We start from the raw sequence: 21,118 nt of genomic DNA on the forward strand, positions 1-21,118 counted from the left end.
TGAAAGGAAGAGTATAGGGCCGGGCGCAGTGGCTCACGCCTGTAATCCTAGCACTTTGGGAGGCCGAGGTGGGCAGATTACCTGAGGTGGGGAGTTTGAGACCAGTCTGACCAACATGGAAAAACCCCATCTCTACTAAAAATACAAAATTAGCTGGGCGTGGTGGCACATGCCTATAATCCGAGCTACTAGGGAGGCTGAGGCAGGAGAATCGCTTGAACCTGGGAGGCGGAGGTTGCAGTGAGCTGAGATGGTGCCATTGCACTCCAGCCTGGCCAACAAGAGCAAAACTCCGTCTCAAAAAAAAAAAAAAAGAAGAAAAAGAAAAAAGGAAGGAAGAGTGACAGGAAATGAGGCTGATAAAATAAGGACTAGAGCATGTAGCAAGTTTGCCATCCAGAGAATATCCAATTTATCTGGTGGGTAGGGGTGAATGAGGCTTAAATTTTGGTCATGCTTATATTTTAGATAGATGCTGTATCATCTCCACTGATACTGCCCAAGTTCAAATCTTTACCAGATAAGCACCCTCCTTGAGAGCACAGTGAAACTATGTTTTATTTTCCTTGGCACAATTATTAATAGTGTTTCTTTTCCTCTTCAAAAGTATCTCAATTTGGGCAATAATTTATAGTCACTCTACTTTTGAGTGCCCTTGTCTCTAGTTTTTAATGTTGCTAAATCTATTTTCTAATCCCCACTGCTCTCAGCAGGGAGTTTTGAGATAGACTTGGGGCGAAACTTGGCAAGATCTGCTCTGTGTGTGTGTCTGTGTGTGTGTGTTTTAATGTGTGATGAAGGAATTGAAGACAATTCCCAGAATTCTGGCTTGGAAACTGATGATTAATTAGGAGAGAGAGATTTGCCGACTGAAGGTCACTTGAGAGTTTGTGATAATAGTTGCTCTGGGAGCAACTTTGGATTTCTTTCCAGGGAATAAACATAGCTCTTTGACTTACAAGAAATAGGGTAGGGAAAAAGAATGACTGAAGAATTAATAAAGAAGGAAAAAAGAATATTTATAATCTGAACAAAAAAAAATGACTGTTGAATCGAAATCCCACTTCAGCTTTTGCCAGAGCATGTGGCCATAATCTCATTTAACTAGTAAGATGTCATGATATTCGGCATAATTATGCCTACCTGCTTCATTCAAGGCAAAATCTTCTGCCTTTCTTTGTTTTCTTTGCCTTCTGAAGTAAGAATATGCTGGTCCTGGAACTCATTGAAGTGAACTGATAACAGAAATAATTTGTCAGGAAAATAATGCAGGCTTCAGCATTGACACCGCATAAGAGATAAAAAATCTCAGGTGGGCTTGGTGGCTCATGTCTGTAATCCCAGCACTTTGGGAGGCTGAGGTGGGTGGATCACCTGAGGTTGGGAGTTCAAGACCAGCCTGACCAATATGGAGAAACCCCATCTCTACTAAAAATACAAAATTAACCAGGCGTGGTGGTACATGCCTATAATCCCAACTACTAGGGAGACTGAAGCAGAAGAATCGCTTGAACCCGGGAGGCGGAGGTTGTAGTGAGCCAAGATCAAGCCATTGCACTCCAGCCTGGGCAACAAGACTGAAACTCTATCTCAAAAAGAAAAAAAATTATCAGAAATGATATAGCATGGTTGAGTGGAGAGGACACAGGAATTCAGAAGTCTTGGGTTCCAATCCCCCCTCAGCAACAGCCTGTGTGTGTAACCTTGAGCAAATCATTCTCTTTCTCTAGGCCTCAGTTTTATCATCTACCAATTTTATATATTAGTAACTTTGCTTTCAGATTTTGGTGAGGATGATAAAATGACCTGATAGCTGAGAAGTCTGGTGCAAACTGTGAAGTACTGTTTAAAAGCTACATTTGGAAATCATCCTCTTATACCTGGTCTTACTTTTTTTTATTACATAGAAGACAGAAATTCTCTGAAGTGCATGGAATTTGCTTTAGCTCCGTCCCAGTGATGTAGAGTTCATCTCTTTTTGTTGCTAACACAGTCCTAGACTTTCAGAGGAAAGATTAATTCAATTACAACAAACATATTAATAGTTGGCTTTAAAACCAAGGGCCTCATGAAGATACAAATAACTCCCTGCATCAATTCCTTTGAGTCTATCTCTATTTCTCACAACGCTCTGGCATGTGATTTATACTTTAAAGGTATATCGTATGAGTCTAAACAGTAGACTCCACGTGGGCTGGTGTTAAGATTAGGAAATCAGTGACCAGTCAAGCAGGGCAGGTCAGTCAACCTTATGCTGCCTCAAACAAGTTTTCTCCCTGTCCATTTTGTCAGGCTTTTCTTGCTAGTGATGGATGAAAATGCATAAATCGTCCCTGTCATCATTTGCATTAAATGGTCAATTAGGGATTTGAATATGTTTTGTTGCTGTGAGACTTAGAAATCTGTCTTTTGTCTTGGAAGAATCCAATTGACAGTATATACCTATTTTTTCCAAGAGATTTGGCATTAATGAACTCTATACCAGGCGTAGAGAGAATCACTGAGGAAAGATGCTTCCCAGGTAACAAAGGGGGCTTTTTGTGTTAGTGCAAGGGGGAGTAAATTGCTGCCATTTGGGAAATACGTTAATTCTTTCAGGCTACCAGTGCCATGCAGTGTAACAAAAAGGGCAATTTATCAAATGGTATCTTAGTGGCCTAGAAGGGTTAATGCACCTTTAACTGAAGATTGTACTCTGTTCCCCAGTGAAATCATGATGATTTCTTCACAGAGTCATTGAGGTTAGAATATAATGCCATTAACCCACCACCACCCCCCCCCCCCCCAAAAAAAAAAAAAATGAGCAGAGGAAGAAATAGAAAAAGAGGGAGAGGAACAAAATTTTTGAAAATGGCATTGTCATTTCAAGACCTGCTCTTTTTGGAAGGAAGCATTTCTCCGTGCTGTTCCTCCTCACCTCACACCCCCTTGGTCCACAAGTAAACACATGTAAATAAAAATTGCCATCATCTTAATCAGAGTGCATTTGAAGACCATGGACACTCACAATGTGAAATGATTAGAGTGGCCCAGAGGAGTCTTTAATTAAAGATGCCATTGACAAGATAACAATGGTTTGTGAATGTTGTTAATAGATCTGAATGGAAGGTGCACCTTAATTCAATAAGAGGAAAGTCACTGGTCCATGAGTTTGATTGCACATTGTAAAGGAGCACCACATACTGTAATTATTTTTATTTGTATGTGCCATCTCTTTTATTGCCCATGCTGGAAGTATAAATAACCTGTCCTATTAAGATATTTAATATATATCATCCTTTCCACTTCACTTTGTTACAGCCTAATAAAAATACCCGAAGACTCCAGCCCACATGGAGACAGCCCCCACACTTTCTAAGACAATCCACATAGCCCTCTGAAAACCTGGACAATCAACCTCCTATTCCCTGCAGTTATAATCTTTAAACCATAACAACTTCCCAGGACTCCATAAAGTTATATACAAATGTGGAGCTTCGCTCTGCAAATTACAGTGGCTTTCTGGAAACTGAAACAATGAAGATAGCCCTAAAGTGAACAGATACCTTTGTTGGATTGTGTGGTGTCTGAGAGACAACGGTGGATCAGGAGACAGCCCCAGGGGGATCTCAAGGGATGAAAATTCTGGCAGAAGGCAGAAAGCTGGCTCCCTGGAGATGTCCTAGTTCCTAGAACCTGTGAATTTACAAGCATACAAAGGGAAATTTGCAGATGTAATTAAGATCAAAGACCTTGAGAAGGAGAGATTATCCTGGACTCTCCAAATAGACCTAACATAAGGGTCCTTAGGAGAGGAAGGTAGGAATATCAGAGGGAAAGACAGATTTGAAGGTATCGCTTGAAGATGGAAGAAGGGACCTTGAGCCAAGGAATGCAGGCAGCCTCTAGAAACTAGATTCTCCTGGAAACTTCAGAAGGAGCACGAGCCTCCTGACAGCCTTCATATTAGCTCAGTTAGACTTCTGACCTAGAGAACTGTGGGATAATTTGTGTTTTAAGCCAGTAAGTCTGTGCTGTGACAGTAATGGGAAACTAATACAAGCTTCTATTTTGACCCCGCTCTGTACCTCAGGGTCCTGCTTTCCTCGGGTTTTGTTTAGTGTCTATGAGTCCAGTCTTCATTCCCATGCCAACATTTTAATTCAAACTCCGGGTTTGGAGAATATGTCCCAGGGAACACATTCCTTCTTCCTTCCACTGCCTACCTATCCCAACCATGACTAACAGAGCAGTAGACTGTGGTTCCAGCTCTGCCACAAAGTTGAGATATGACTTTGGTTGGGTCACCGACCCCATGCCATGCATCTGAACAAAGAAAGTGTTGGCCTCATAACTCCTGAGCCCCTCCCCAGCCTAAAATAAAAGGATTCTGTGAAATAGGTTGCAGATTACCCCAGAGAAGGCTGTTTTCTCTGTTCAAAATGTAAGTGGATAAACAACATAGTGGATATAAAACATGCCCCAGCAGCATGATACGTAGTCCCACTCTTCTCCCATCCTCCTCACTCTCATTCATTTTTAAGGCACTTTCAATGAGCCATCATCTCACTATCTCACTTCTTCTAAAAAGACAAGCTAAATGCAAGCCCAACACTGCATGAAAGACTAGGCCTAAATTGTGTCTAGGAACTGGTGATTTACACGATTTGTGATTCCTTTAGTATATTAATTGGTAAACACCCTATGAAAGTGTGTGTAAACTAAAGCCATTTAACATATGCAAACAGGGTAATCTCTCTGTGTGGTGTTGCTCAAATTTCAGCAAATTCAGATACTCATTCCAGTGTGTATATAATTCCTCTCCCACCCCAACCCCATATGCCATCTCTCTTTCTGTGATCCTATTTCAGATAATAGCGTGTGGGTGACCCAGATCTTTAAGCCCTTAATAGAACATCCATATGTTTCTATCCTCAGTGAATTGAACTTGTTGCTTGTAATAATCCACTGTTCTAAGTGCTCCTTTTCCTGCCCCAATGGATGGACTATAATGGCTTGATGACCTATAACATTATTTCCAGTTACTGCTAATCAGCGCCCCAACCTGACATCTTTGCTTATTAATACACATGTTACTTAGAGAAATGGGATGTAGGAACAGTTCCTGTGTAGTTGGATTTTCCATCATTGTAGTATCAGCCAGGGCCTTAATATTGAGCATTTAAACTTGACCATCATCTAAATTCCACTTCAGAATGGACCGTCCTATATTTGATGGAGCACCAAGGCCCCAGTGCATGAGATGTTGCTTTGGATTTTTTTTTTTTTTTTTAAGAACTACACAACTTTTCTCAAATGTTAGTGCCAGCACCACCTTGCATGTAGAAAATGCAGGTTCGTGGGCCCTATCCCAGAAACACCAAATCAAAATCTTCATTGGTGGCATCCAGGAGTATAATTTTAAACAAGCTTCCTAAGCAATTTTGAAAAACATTACAGTTTTAGAACCACTTGACAATGAAAACAGGAGTCTGCTATAATAAAGAAAAAATGTTGCTGCCCACTTTTGTCCTCCATTCTGCTTCTCACTTCCTGTTCCCCTCTCCAGGAATCTGTTTTCTTAAATCACACATAGTGATTACAAGAGGTAGAGGACATAGCCACAGTGTTGGGGTTGACTGACGGGAAAAGCTGGCTTTAAAGGGTCCATCTCTCTAGGAGATTCAGTGATGTCATTTCCCTAGGGCCGATCTGAAATCTCTGGTCAGATCAATTGAGTGAGAGAGAGAGAGCTGACTCCAAAAAAGAGAGAGAGAGAGAGACACAAATAATAAACCTTAAAACCTTATTTTTATACATAGCAATTTTAGCACCCCAGGTCAAAATCTGAGGATCTTAATGAAAAATAAATAATAATAATTAAACCTGTATGTCTTGTGGGTAGAAAACTCTAGGAGGCTGGAGTTACCTTGCTTTCTGAGCTTTTAAGACTGAGTACAGCTTCCATCTATCAGCCTTGATGTCTTTTCCATTCAAATATGATTTAATTACGTATCGACCCAGGGTCTGACCTAGTAAAACTATCATTACTCTCCTTCCTGGATTCCTGAGTGATACTCTGGGTAAAGGTGATCAAACCTACATTAATCTAGAATATAGACCATAAGGAAGAAAGGAGGGAACGATAATTACCAAGCACAGCATGGAAGACAACAGCTACAGTAAAAATATCATATTGGAACTTGGAACTGGTCGTTTTCCGTAAAGAAAGTGAAGTGTTACAAGTCTAGCAGCAGGTCAAGGAGTATTGAGCACAGAGGCAAAATGTCCAGGATATACCTCCCATCCTGCCATGGTTATTAGCAGTTGCTGCCTTGTAGCTGACCTTCAACATGACCTCTGGTTGGCACTCATGTGCAGATGGATGCTGTAGGATGTTAGGTACTACGTGGTGAGGTCTGGACCATCACCCTGTCACCACCAACTACAGCACCTTCATCATCCTCCACTGTGTTAATCAGTGGCCCCACTGATTTTTTTAAATGATTATTTTAATAGTTTTTAGGAAACAGGTAGTGTTTGGTTACATGAATACGTTATTTAGTGGTGATTTCTGAGATTTTGGTGCACCCATCACCTGAGTGGTGTATACTGTACCCAGTCACTGACAGGATTAGTCAGGTCATCAAGACAGTCAACAAAGAATGGACTTAAATTATAGCCTAGAACAAAATGGACTTAATGGATATTTACAGAGCAGTCTACCTGCTGATTTCTTTGTAAGAATTCTGGAAAAATTCTCCCTGGGCCTTCTATTTTCATGCATTCATTTTTTATTATTTATTTTTTTGAGACAGTCTCACTCTTTTGCCCAGGCTGGAGCACAGTGGGGCGATCTCGGCTCACTGCAACATCCGCCTCCCAGGTTCAAGCAATTCTCTCACCTCAGCTTCCTGAGTAGCTGGGACTACAGGCATGCACCACCACGCCTGGCTAATTTTTGTATTTTTTTTTTTTTTTTTTTCAGTAGAGACGGGAGTCTCACCATGTTTGCCAGGCTGGTCTTGAACCCCTGACCTCAAGTGATCCCCCCACCTCAGCCTCCCAAAGTGCTGGGATTACAGACGTGAGCCACCATGCCCAGCTGCATTCATTTAAAAATAATAATAATAATAATCTTGACAAAATCACAAACTCAAGGGAAAGTTGCAAGGATAATATCAAGAATTCCTGTGTGTCCTACACTCAGATTCACAAAGGTTAATATTTTACTAAATTTTCTGTATTTGTCTCTTTCCTCTCTCCTTCATATACATATAAAAATGAATAAAATATATATATGTGCATATATATACTTTCTAACCACTGTGAACAAGATGACCCTTTATCCCTAGATACTTTCATGTATATATCCCCCAACCAAGAAATTATCTTCTATAAACATAGCACAATTAACAAAATCAGGAAATTAACATTGATAAAATACTCTTAGTACACTACACACTTTATTTGTATTTCACTTGTCTGAATAATGTCCTTGAGAGCAAATTAAAGTCCAAGTCACTTCATTGCATGCTGTTGTACTGTGCCTTTGGTCTGCTTTCATCTGGAACCGTTCCTGAATCTTTGTATTTTATGACATTGACAGCTTTGAAGAGTGCAGATAAGTTATTTTGCAGAATATGCTTTCCTCTGAGCTTGTCTAATGGTTCCTTATGAGGAGATTCAGGCTGTGGACTTTTAGCCGGAATGTCACAGAAGTGATGCTAGGTTCTCTTCACTGTGTCCTGTCGAGAGGTATATTCTGTGGATCCATCCATTCCAGGGAACGTTAACTTGGTCATTCATGTTAGGTGGTGTCTGCTGTGAAGTATTCTTTTACCCTTGGTAAACAGTTAAGTACCTGGTGGGAAGATACTTTGGGAATGTGTAAATAGTTATTTATTATTGTTTAAGCTCTCACCCAATAGGTTAACATCCATTTATGATTCTCAACCAAGTATTAATGTAGCTGATTGCTAAGTGATGGTTTTCTACATTTATTTGTTGGTTTTCTCTTATGTGGAAGAGTTTTCCCTTCTCATTGATTCATTCTTATGTGGATTTTTATTTTGTGGATTCTTATAGTATGACTCAATGGGTTATAATTATTTACTGCTGTGATTTACTCTGATGCTCACAAGGTTCCAGATTTGATCAGTGAGAATCTCTTCAAGCTGACTTCTGTGGCCTTTTCAACAAGTATTTTTGAGTGCTTACAGCCGGCATATATGAGGCACTGCGGATGCAATGATGAGCTAAGCAGAAAAAAAAAAAATAATCCCTGGGCTAGGCATGGTAGTTTACGCCTGTAATCCCAGCACATTGAGAGGCCGAGGTGGGTGGATCACCTGAGGTCAGGAGTTCGAAACCAGCCTCACCAACATGGTGAAGCCCCATCTCTACTAAAAATACAAAAATTATCTGGGCGTGATAGTACGTGCCTGTAATCCCAGCTACTCGGGAGGCTAAGGCTGTAGAATCACTTGAACCTAGGAGACGGAGGTCGCAGTGAGCCCAAGATGGTGCCACTGCACTTCAGTCTGGGCGACAAGAGCAAAACTCTGTCTCAAAAAAAAAAAAAAAATTCCCTGGCCTCAAGGAGCCTACATTCTAGTTAGTGGGACAGAAAAAATAACAATAAATAGGCAAATGCTATGGTGCACTAGAGGGAATTAAGTATTGAGGAGAAAAAGCCAAAGATCCGCTTTTAGTATTGGGAATGTTGCAATTACCAAGGCCTGGTCAGAGAAAACCTCATTAGTATGTCAGTTAAGCAAGAACCTGACAGGCACGAGGGGGGCAAATCATGTGGATGTCTAGGGGAAAGCTCTTCTGGGCAGCACCCAGCACTCCAGAGGAGTACGAATTGTAACAATTCCATGAGGTGAGAAAACACTGGCATTTTTGGTAGGATGACTGAGGTGGCTGCATGGATGACAGACTGTGAAAGGCAAGAATAAAAGCAAGGAGACCAGCATCATTTCCAAGGAGACTTAAATGCCCATCATGCACATTCCTAAGGCACTGAGAATTTAAGTCAAAGCGTACATTGATGCAATGACAATGTATGAAAATTGCATGAATTAATCATCTCAGAAAGCAGAGTTCCTATAGAAATAAGACCGGGCTCAAATTGTTAAACTTTTTCTATCTATACACAGCATTTAAACTACAAATATATATGCATGTATGTATATGTGATTATGTATGTATAGATAGAGAACAATGAAGAACATTAAGTAGCAAAAGTTCTAGGCAAAAAGGTTTTTCAGTCTACAGACCACACTAGGGTATGTGATACATTGAGGTGGTTCATATTTTTATCCTGAAATCACTGCTTTTATTAGTTCACAGTTATTATTAGCTCACAGCAATTTTAGAAAAATGTGTTACCTTTATATGCGAACCCCACCCCCGCCCCAGCAGGGACATGTATACTGCCTTGTTGTGGATTACGCAATGCTGGAAAGCTTAAACGCCATCTATGATTTCCTTAAGAAGGCTCATTTTTTTGTCCACATCCAATTAAAGGCTTCCCTCCCCAGCCCTCTGTCCTCAAGTGTCCTGAATCTGTATCCATGATTACCCTTGGACTACATTGCAACCCCCTTCCCTGATCTTTCCTTGGGATGTCATAAGATCCAGCAATTTGACCAGAAATCTCCTAATGGTAACAGAGTATAAAAGTACAATCTGGTCACAGAGAGCGAGAGCCTGTGAGTGAGAAATTTTGGGTTATTTTCCTGCCATCACCTTGATTGACTCCTCTGTGACCTTATGCTGTTAACACCTGCCTCTATAGGTGTGCGAAGATCTTTAATTAATATTTGTAAATCTCCCTGATTGTTACAGATAGAAGGTAGCAGAAAAGGGCAAATTGTTATTAATCATGGGGAGAAAAAATCTTGAGAGATTTTTGTGAAGTTCTGGTTAACTTCTGGTGAAGTTTTGTTCCTTCACCAGAGAGAGACCTATACCCATGGACACTATTTTCACAGTGGGAGGATTAAATATAAATCTTGAGTTACTTACTTTGCACTTAAGGAAATGCCTAATGCCTATTTAATACAAAACTCCTATTCCATGCCCTGGCTCGTATTCAATACACACTGCCTCTGACTCCTAAAGCTGTTTAAGTTACCACTGTGAAAGGAGTCTTGCTATTCACGAGTGTGAGAGTTCATCTAATTAGCTGATTTCAGTTCATTTGGCATTAAATAATTCCCCAAATTCCCATATGTTTGAACAATATGTTCAGCAAGGAGGATAATTCTCTGAAAGCAATTAAATAGTTCTTTTAGGAGAACTTGTCATCGGTCACTCATAAGCATCCCTGCTATTCCTGTCCATGATGAATGCAGGCAGTAATTACATGGAAAGAGCTTCACCCTCTCTGATGACCGCTGGCAGGCGCCCACATACAGGCTGCACATTTGAATTTTATGTTTTTTTTTTCAAACCTTGAGTATATTATTCTAGGCTTTCCACAGAGCATTTGATGTTGCTAATACACTGCTTTCCAGTCCCTCTCCTCGCCTCCCCTACTTAAGGGTAAATGAAGACATGACCATCTTAACCTGCGTTTTGCTCATATAAGGAAGAATTGTCTATTTTGGACTGTGGTTATCTTTGTGGGAGACTCAACTTTTTAAAGGCATCTCCAGGGCTTCTTGGAGAGCGGAGGAGACAATGTGATAATGTTACATCTACTGTTTTAGACGGAGTAGACATAAGATGCTCCTCAATTATATGGCCTGGCTTTATTGCAGCAGCAAGTGATAGACAATGAGCTCAAGTATAACCATTACTAACTTGAGAGAATAGATGTCAACATAAGCAATTCAGAAATGAATAGCAGATTGGATGAACTCAGAGAAAAACTCTTTGTTTATAGAAGATCATGGGAAAGATGGTATCTTTTAGCACTAAATGTCATCTTTATTTTGCCCAAGGAATTGCTTTTTTAGTCAAGGATGACATATTTCAATGTCCTTCCTAGGTAGTATAAGTAAAAGCTTTGGTAATAATACCAATTCCAGCTCTCCCATAGCATTGCTCTATATTCAATATTATTATTTTTCTTACAAGTGAAAATTCAGCAAACAGAGGATCAAACAGGTTGTTGAAGAACACATATGCCATTAGAGGAAAAATAAGCAGACATCTGGGTTCTTCTCACTGATTACTGTTCTGTAAACTACTCCTCCTTACTGTTTGGGGGCACAGATTAAAAACAAAAGCCAAAGACCTGAAAGAGGGAGGCATTCAATGAGGTATTATGATTCCATTTTAGCTAACTTTCACTTTCTTTGATCTGTTCCATGACTCTGCATTCTCACTGTAAATAATTCACAATTCAGAAAAGCTGAACACCAGGTTTGGATTGAATGATTTTAAATTTAGATCTAAAATAGAAAAGATTTGAAAGACATACATTTATGTATGATATTATGCACATTTGTAGCTGTCTACTGTGCTATTGCTATATAAGCTGTGTATTTGTTCATTGGCAAAAAATAAATGTTTTCAAAGCCAGAATAGACACACTCAGTCTGTATCTTCAAAATACTGTCTTGCTTCATAATAATTTGCTTTATCATTTTCCAGCATTAAGAATATTTTAGATTGTGTTTTCGTGAGAAAGGAATTTGATGGTAACGAGATGATGGGATCAGTCATTTCTATAAAGCTTTTGTTTGCTCATTGATAATGGCATCAAAAATAATAAGGATTCAGTAACTGGTGCATGACCCACCAGCCAGGTCTTTGCATTCTCCAATTCTGCCCTGTATTTCTAAAGAAGCATTTGTCATTTTGTTGGTGGGTTTATCAAAACCTAGATTTGAAATCTAGGCTTAAACTCCCTCTGTGTGTCTGAGAACTTCATGAAAATTGCTTGTTCTCCAGACCAGTCCTTTGTAAAAGAAAATCCTGGAAAGGAATATTTATAAGCCTGAAGAAAGCCCCAGTCTGTTAACCAAATTCTCATTCAAATATGGCCCCTCCTCTACATACTCCTCTCTTTTATCCTTTTTTCAACTGTGAAGCCTCCAGTCAGATGGCTCTGAGGTGCTCCTGAGTCCTGAAGTCACCTGTGGTCCTCCAGACATGATCGTCACCACTCCCTTTGCATTGACCATCCCACACTGTGCAGATGTCAGTTCTGAGCACTGGAATATCCATTTAAAGAAGAGGACACAGCAGGGCAAATGGGAGGTGAGACCGTTTACTTCCTTTTTTAAACAATGGAATTTGGGTTCCACCTATGGGATAGATTTAACCTTAACATCTAACACCACAAATCAGCATTTCTTTGTTGGCAAAGGGTTGGTGTCAAGTATTTTATAATAGCCTAAACATATTGGCTAGTTTTTTTTTTTTTTTTTTTTTTTTTTCTTTTTCCCATTATAATAGAAAAGAGAAACAAGGGATAATCCAGAGCTTTCTTGTTTGGTTTTAGAATACAGTTGTAATTACCCACATATTCATCTACACCTACATACCTGCTCATTGATCCCCTTCACTTCGTCCTTGGCCTCGTCCCTGTCTTAATGGACATTATTCTGTGGCCTCTGTGGAGTTAGGGAGGAGGTTCAGGGCAGGCAGTCTGTGTTCAGAAGGAAAATAACTATGTCTATTTTTTTTCCATCCTGGGGATTCTAAGGTAACTATGTTTAATCAGGAACACATTTGCTGCTTAATGTATTTTTTTTAGTTAACGAATGCATTGAGAATTATTATCAGTGTCTGTTTCCTGTGTGTATGAGTGCATACAAAAGGGATACAGTAGGAGACAAGGAAAGAGAATGAGGATACACAATAAGACATTAACAACAGGGGAGACAGTCACAACAAAGACAGATTGCAGTTGAATTACTATTTTAAGTGAAAGCTCTGATTTATCTGCCTGATAGGGCTTCCTTTATGTCCATCTACAGTCAGCTTGCATGAAACTGGGAGAATTATCTTTGTTGGAACACAATGACATGTTCCAGCCAGCCCTAGGGTCTTTCTCCCAGAAGGCACTTAAGGCCAAAGAAGTAAAAGGAAAATCATGTTTCTTTAGGAGAAGAAAATTCCCAGTTGCTGCAATGGATTACCTTTACCCTGCCCACTAGTGTCTTGAAACTATTTTCTTTATTCTGGAATGCATTCTGCTATTTAGTGTGTTTTAGTGCAACCATCAACAGATTTCCTGGGGCATGAAGTTCCATGGGTTTCCTAAAGGGCCATGTTTTCGTACTCTTCCCATTATGTTTGGCTTTTCTTTGATTTTTGTCACTTTAATTTTTCTTCCCAGCACTTCCTCACAATCTCTTATACGCAGATGGTGTTATATTTATGCTCTATCAAACCAGTCACATATACTAAAGTTCTTATCAGGGAGGGTGAAATATTCTAGTACATGTTATCTAATTCATTTATTTAGTGGTCCCTTGTAAATGATTTCAGTGGGATGAAAGAGGATAAAATGTTTGAGAGAAAATAAACATTACCTTAAGGATATTCAAAGAGTTGTCAGAAACAGGTGTTTGTAAAAAAATATATATATATATTGCTTATTGATAAGGTTTAAGATTTCTAAAATTCAACATTGAACAAATTAGCCAGAAATAGAATTTTCAAAGTGATTTTTGTTATTATAACCAATGAAGTAGAAATTCTAGCACACTGAACATAACCATTTCTTGAGTTTTTTTTTTTTCTTTTGAAACGGAGTCTTGCTTTATTGCCCAGGCTGGAGTGCAGTGAAGCGATCTCAGCCTACTGCAACCTCTGCCTCACAGTTTGAAGTGATTCTTCTGCCTCAGAGCCCCCCACCCCCACCCCGAGTAGCTGGGATTACAGGCGTGTGCCACCACACCTGGCTAATTTTTGTTAGTAGAGATGGGGTTTCATCATGTTGACCAGGCTAGTCTTGAACTCCTGACCTCAGGTGATCTGCCTGCCTCAGCCTCCCAAAGTGCTGGGACTACAGGCATGAGCCACGACACCCAGCCCATTTCTTGAGTTCTTGATGTCAGCAGTTATTTTGATAGAAGAGGAACAGTTAACATCAGGATAACTGGTCATAGGACTATTCTGAAAAAAAAAAAAAAAAATTATATTTGTGTGTTCATTTATTTGTGTCCTGGCAATATAATGGTTAGATCACATCTTATTTCCAAGTGAGAGAATAAACACACCTTTCCCAACAGGAAGTGATGTCAGTGGAAGATGAATCCACATCCTGTTACTGCCTTTTGGACCCCTTTGCATGTCATGTGCTCCTAGACAGCTTTGGGACCTATGCACTCACTGGAGAGCCAATCACAGACTGTGCCGTGAAGCAACTGAAGGTGGCAGTTTTTGGCTGCATGTCCTGTAACTCACTGGATTACAACTTGAGAGTTTACTGTGTGGACAATACCCCTTGTGCATTTCAGGTCAGCCTTTGTTTTAATAATTTTCTTTTGGTGTCATGAAAGTGTGGGTTTTCCAAAAGATCGGTATCAATTGAAAATTTCATTATTGAGGGTCTGGAAAATGAACCCACGCCACTGTAACTGCCCAATGGGTTCACCTTGCCCACTCCCTAGACAAAGCCGATTTATTAAGACAGAGGAATTGCAAGAGTTATTTAGGCAGAGCTGGCTGAGTGGGATACCGGAGTTTTATTATTACTCAAATCGTTCTCCCCAAGAATTCAAGAATCATTGTTTTGAAGGATAATTTGGTGGGTAGGGGCTAGTGAGTTGGGAGTGCTAACTGTTTGCTTCAGAGATGAAGTCATGGGGAATCTGAGCTGTCTTCTTGCACTGAGTCAGTTCCTGGGTCCGGGCCACAAGATAGATGAGCCAGTTTATTCATCAGGTGGTGCCTACTGATCCATGTGCAGGTTCTGCAAAATATCTCAAGCACTGATTTTAGGATTTACAATAGCAATGTTATCCCCAGGAGCAATTTGGAGAGTGTCAGAATCTTGTAGCCTCCAGCTGCATGACTCCCAAACCATAATTTCTAATCTTGTGGCTGATTTGTTAGTCCTACAGAGGCAATCTGGTCTCCAGGCAGGAAGGGGATATGTTTTGGGAAAGCGCTGTTACTGTCTTTGTTTCAAAGTTAAACTATAATATAAGCTAAGTTCCTCCCAAAGTTAATTTGGCCTATACACAAGAATGAACAAGGACAGCTTGGAGGTTGGCAGCAAGAGGAAGTTGGTTAGGTCAGATGGCTTTCACTGTTATAATTTTGCAATGGCAGTTTCACCACTGGTTTGACTGGGATACCTACCTTGAAGCAAGAGCCGTGTTACTGTGTGGTCAGCAATGTAAGAGGGGTTGGGGTACTTGAAATTCAAGAAGAGAGAAGGGCTAAACTAACGCATGTGCAGTACATTGTGTACTAAATTATGCAACTGACCAGAAATGTGGTCAGAATTCAGCACAGACACAAATGGAGAAGAGTTTTTGAGAACTCTTTTACAAATTTCCATAGATGGATGAGATTTAGGAACAAAACAGAAAGGAACACCACATCAAGAGAAAAATAAATAGCATGAACCACAGGAACAAAACGAGTTATTTGATGTGCAGAGGGCAGTGAGAAAATTGCTTGAATCAACTGAAGGTTGTAGTTAGGGAGCCACAATTATAAATCATACCTATCACGAGGTAGTCATTTTCTATCCTGGGCATATAGTCTATTAATTATCAGGGCTACTAGGGCAGAGATGGTTCAAGGTTTCTTTCCATTTTTGGTACTTTTAATCATGTAAGATTCATTTTAATTTAGCTACTCAGGAAGACTGCAAGTTTATTAATAGCAGCAAGGATGATGCAGAACTGCCTGTGTAAGCTCTGCCCATATATAAATAGCATAGCTCTCCTGACACACCTCATTCCAGATCCCTGCTATTCCAGTTTTGGGCCATTAAGTCCATTATGCAGAGCATTTTCTCAGTAACTAGATTTTAAGACACTGAGCTGGAAAACTCGTGTTTACCAGTAGAAAAAATATCATGACCTCACTCCTGAACATAAGCCAGTAAAGGTGACACAGTGCTAGCCTGTGTTCCCAAACTGCCCCTGAGTATCTCTTAAGTAGCCCAGGTCATTGTGAAGGGCACACTTTTTCTTTGGCTGCTCACAAAAGGGGCTTCTTTCAGAGGTGTGCCATTTTGTGGAATAAGAAACTTCAGTGTAAGTAGTTAAACCTCCTCCCACCATTGTCATGTAATACTCTTCCTCTGCACTCCCCACCCCACAATAAGAGGATTGCTCCAAGAGAAAATATATAACAGATATTCAGGAAGCAAAAATAAAGAATAAATATCTTAAATAGAGGGTTCATCTTGGGGTCACTACTACTACTAACCAGTTGTAAAATGCACCATGACTCAAGTTGGATGTTTAGTAACTCAGCCAGATTTTAAAGGCTGAGTAAACTGGAGTAACCATGGAGCATCATGGAAGATTTCCAATCTCCTGGCTGATGTAGATAACCCACTGCTGACTACTGTGACTGTGTGGAGCTGTTCACACAATTGTCTTGGAAGTCAGCCCTCATAACCAGTTTGGAGTTTTCTTTGAATAAGGGCCTCCCAGCTGATGTATATAGCAGTGAGATAGACATATACTTAAAGAGCTTGTTCTCAGTGACTTTCAGATCATCTATTTTCATCTCTATCATATTCTACCGTGGCTCCAGTGTTCACAGATGAATACAAATTATTGTGGACATTATGAAAACACCCTAACCATAGTTTTCAAACCACTATCCATTTTTGGTTGATAATAGAATCTTTTTAGACAGTACTAGGGAGAATGTTATTCTCCCTCTAATTGAATTCAAGTGTATTTCATCATTGAGAGGTATTTCTTTTTGTTTGTTTGTTTTTCGAGATGGAGTCTTGCTCTGTCCCCCAGGCTGGAGTGCAGTGGCACGATCTCAGCTCACTGCAACCTCCGCCTACCAGGTTCACACGATTCTCCTGCCTCTGCCTCCTGAGTAGCTGGGACTACAGGCACCCGTCACCACGCCTGGCTTTTTTGTGTGTGTGTTTTTAGTAGAGACGTGTTTCACCACGGTAGCCAGGATGGTCTCGATCCACCCACCTCAGCCTCCCAAAGTGCTGGGATTACAGGCATGAGCCACTGCGCTCAACTGAGAGGTATTTCTTTAATTTTGCTTTAGAGTAATATTTTTTGGTAGAAATACCTTTGACCCCATTTGTCCTAATCTTTTTACCTCCAGTGATTCTTTCTCTCTCCTATAATGGCAAATAAAGCTGCATTTGGTTGTACTTGTTATTGACAGGATGTATGTGACAGCTGTCATGAGCAGAAAGGCCATGTGTCCCCCTTGGGGTTTGGAAAGATCATCAACCTTGCTTGAATAACTTTTCTGGCCCACATATGGATTATGGATTAAAATGAAACTTGTAGCTTTTCTGAACTGAGACTTCTAGTACAGGAAACAGCCATTTACTCCTCAGTCTTAGTTTCTGGGTTTTGTTTCTGAAACTGTCTTGCTTTCTGGATTTTTACTTTGCTGAGTGAATGTGTTCAGGGCCTTCTGCAGAGATTTATTTTGATCACCTGCATATCCCAAATCATTTCATATTGTGATGGCTTCATATATGATATTGCATTGGAGGAGGAAATTAGTTACTAACCCATTAAAACAGTTATACTTTAGGAAAGCCTTAACGACACTTCCCTTTTTGAACCCCTAAATGACCTCACAAATTGGTATTTAGCTCTCCCAACTTCTGTGGCATAAGCTGAAAATATAGTATACAGTGATAATATTTTCTGCAGCCCTCAAAGAACCCTGACTTCTTAATCAAAATCAGTAAGCAATTTTTCGTGGAGCATTTCTGCAGAAATTGCCCACCCTGGAATGTGCTTCAACTATCCTTATGATGATACGTTTGTTGTGATTAGGAAATCAATGTGAGCATGGTTGTGACAGCTGTTGTATTTATTGCAGTGCATCTTTCATATCTCAAAGAATGATAACAGATAAGGGCCCAACTCTGTGCTCTTAACCAAAAGGAAGCTGAGGTTAAGTGCGTGGTTGCATCTTTCATTTCATTCATGTCTCACTCGGAGATTGTATCCCATAAAACACTGAAATGCCTACCTTCTCCCCGGAAGACCTTGTGAGAAGGAACGTGTAGAGACTCAACTCCACCTGTCCTCTCAGAACTAGATGGGGACCAGGCAATATAATGGGCCCACTGTAGAATATTCCTTGAGAGAATTTCAGTATCTAAATAGGGACATTCTCTACTTTTAGTCCAATCTTCCTTTCCCTTCTTCCTTTCCCTGTACCCCCTACAGGTCTACTCTATTTGAGTCTCCTTTGCTCTGGGGGTAGCTTATCTGAGTAATAGTAGCAATTTCCTTGACAAAAACAGAATACTTTGTGTACATGGCTAGGACATAATTTAGTTTCAGATTTCTGAAGATCTGTTCTGATAAACACACCTAAATTTGTCTCTATGAAAAATTAAATCCGCTATGTTTTGAAAAAATAACAATGTCATCTGCCTGTAGGTAGGTGAGAAAAGAATAAGAAGACAATGAGTAAATGACTTCTTGTCCTTGCTTTTGTGCTTTTGTAATAATTAGGGCTGCCATTTTATGCTTGTATGTTTGATATCGCTTCCTCTGATAAATTCAAACCAAAGGTTGAGAAATGGTGATATATCTTCGAAGCAGTAACATTTTAAGACCTGGTTTTTTGATTATTGTCTTTTATTACACACAAAAACACACACGCATGCACAGCTCAAACAAACCTTGACATAGGACATAGGAAAGCAAGGAATTAAGCAGTTCCCTATCTTATCTAAGAAAGAAAATAGAAAAAAAAAACAACTAGGGTTTTTTGTTTTGTTTTTTTTGTTGCCATTGCTCCCAGCACTCCTATACAATACTCTTGGTACTCATTACTTACTTGGCATTAAGGTGGATTTAGAATCTAATTTCAAAGGATTTCCTCTAGATGTAGTTCTTGTGTTTCTCAATAATGCAATCTTGGGAAATATTGTTCATGTAAAGCATTTAAAGGAAAACACTACAGTGACATAATTTGTGTGTATGTGTGTGTGTTTAAGTTCAAACAGTTTTGTCTCATAAATATGTAAATTCAGCCTGCCTGTTTTACTATCCCTGAAGCACACCTGAATATTGCTGCCTGTCTGATTAAATCAACATAAAGAGCTCAGTGAGGCACAAAGCACAAGTTTTTCCTGGCCACAGCTCCTAGAACTGGATGACTTGCAACCCCAATGTAAAATAATGAAACAGAATGCTGAGAAAAACCACCATACAGAGCCTTCAGGTGCATTTTATATATAAAAAACTGGCCAGACCCTATTTCCTAGTTCCATTTACTCAGATTATCAGTTTAACAATGGAATGACGTATTTAACAGGAGGTCCTTGTCACATAGAAGGCAGATTGGAAAAATCAAATTACTATCAAGCCTCACTTTTGGTATAATTCATCCATATGAGTGATTTAGAACTAGCTAAGCAGAGTTGTCCAAGCCTGGCTGGTCATCAGAAGCATCCAAGAAATGTTTATAAATACCCAGACCTAGCCTCCTAGAGTAATACAGTAGGCTCAGGGAACCCTGTGTTAAATGCAATCCACTGTATTTGGAGAGTATTTTAAAGTTCCTACTTAGGAGTCTATTTATTTAACTTTGAAGCCAATTGCGCCTTTACAAATTTATAAATACAATTATTAGTTCATTACTGGGCTTTTTCATTTTAATAATTGTTTTGTTATAGAATAACTGTAATTGCTTAATATTTTGTACAAGATTACAAGACACTGTTACTTCTGTGTTGGCTCAATATGTGCAGATTTAAGGAGTAAGTGAAAAGAGCAAAAAATTAATCATGTTGTATTTAAATTTGAGGCCCTAGAGCAGAACTTTTAAATAGGTACTATTTTCTTCCATGATAATTATAAGCAGATATCTATTTTTAAAATTTGTAATATTATCCATTCTGAGTTTCATGGACTGTGTAGACAGTACATATAACTCTAGGGCAAATACAGATTGACTTACGTCATCTTATACATATATCCTGCACCAATGAAAAATTATTTATGAGACAGAGTTAATCATAGAATGACCTTCACATGACTCTTTAAAACAAACAAACAAACAAAAAATAGTAGTAAGAAAAGGCAGGGAAATCTAAGAGAAAAAACACTGGACCATGATCAAGTTGCCCTGGCCTTGTCTCAGCTCTCCCATTAGCCATGTGGTTTTAGGCAAGTAACTTTCTTCAGGGGACTTCCATGTTTTCATGTGTAAATAAGGCACTTGGTGCTCTAAATCTTAAGTTCCCTTCTAATACAACTATTGTGTGTAGTGTCTAAATAACAAAATAGTCTAGCACTACAATAAGTAACACATGACCTTGAAGAAGTCACTTCATTTCCTGGTGTCGACTACTTCATGTCCATTAAGGAAAGTTAAATTTAAAGAAAAGGGTATACTTGAGAAAGCTTAGTTCAAGTACACTTAGAAGAGTTGCTGTTATACTATGGCTCTAATATGGTCTTGATAAGCACATTTCTTGTTTGTACTTGTTTCTAATCTTGCACCAGAATTGCAAAAAGAGGTTAATGTATTAATTATTTTGCTTGGCTATAAATAAATCCAGGTAAGGAACTGAGGTCTAAAGAAAATAATTTGCCCAAAACCACACAGAAATGTGATTAGAATTTTATGCAGCTATCTTCAATTTACAAGACTAGTATTTGTTTGAGTACATGAAGACACCAAAAGAGTTTTAATGCACCTTAAAACCAGAGCAACAGTACTCAAAAATAAAATACAAAGTCCCTAGCGCAGCAAGCAAGAATTTGTTATTTGGTTTCTGCCCCACATTTTCATCATCTCCAATCACACACTTTCCCCCTCAACCTTCCATCCCAGCTCTGTCTAGCCACCGTGCTTGTGAATGCTCTGCTCAGCGTCTGGAATGTCCTCTCCGTTCTTGTCAAGTGGCCAGCTCCTCCCTTTATTTCAAAGTTTGGCTCAAATACTACCTCACCTAGTAATGCTCACACTCCTTTCCTGGTCTGTCCTCCCATCTGGGTCAGGGGCACCTTCTGTCTTCCTT

The 21,118-nt window shown here is 39.5% G+C and overlaps 1 protein-coding gene across 2 annotated transcripts in view; it reads left to right on the plus strand.

The window, feature by feature from the left end:
• The window catches only part of UNC5D (unc-5 netrin receptor D), a 580,897-nt gene that overhangs the window by 520,664 nt on the left and 39,115 nt on the right, over nucleotides 1-21,118 (plus strand). For both annotated transcript variants that reach the window (XM_023214650.3, XM_023214651.2), the window contains exons 12-13: nucleotides 12,030-12,198; nucleotides 14,181-14,408. In XM_023214650.3, coding sequence (XP_023070418.2) covers nucleotides 12,030-12,198; nucleotides 14,181-14,408 — 397 coding nt within the window. The remainder of the gene's footprint in view (nucleotides 1-12,029; nucleotides 12,199-14,180; nucleotides 14,409-21,118) is intronic.

Source organism: Piliocolobus tephrosceles, chromosome 7, assembly GCF_002776525.5.
Source record: "Piliocolobus tephrosceles isolate RC106 chromosome 7, ASM277652v3, whole genome shotgun sequence".
NCBI lineage: Eukaryota > Metazoa > Chordata > Mammalia > Primates > Cercopithecidae > Piliocolobus > Piliocolobus tephrosceles.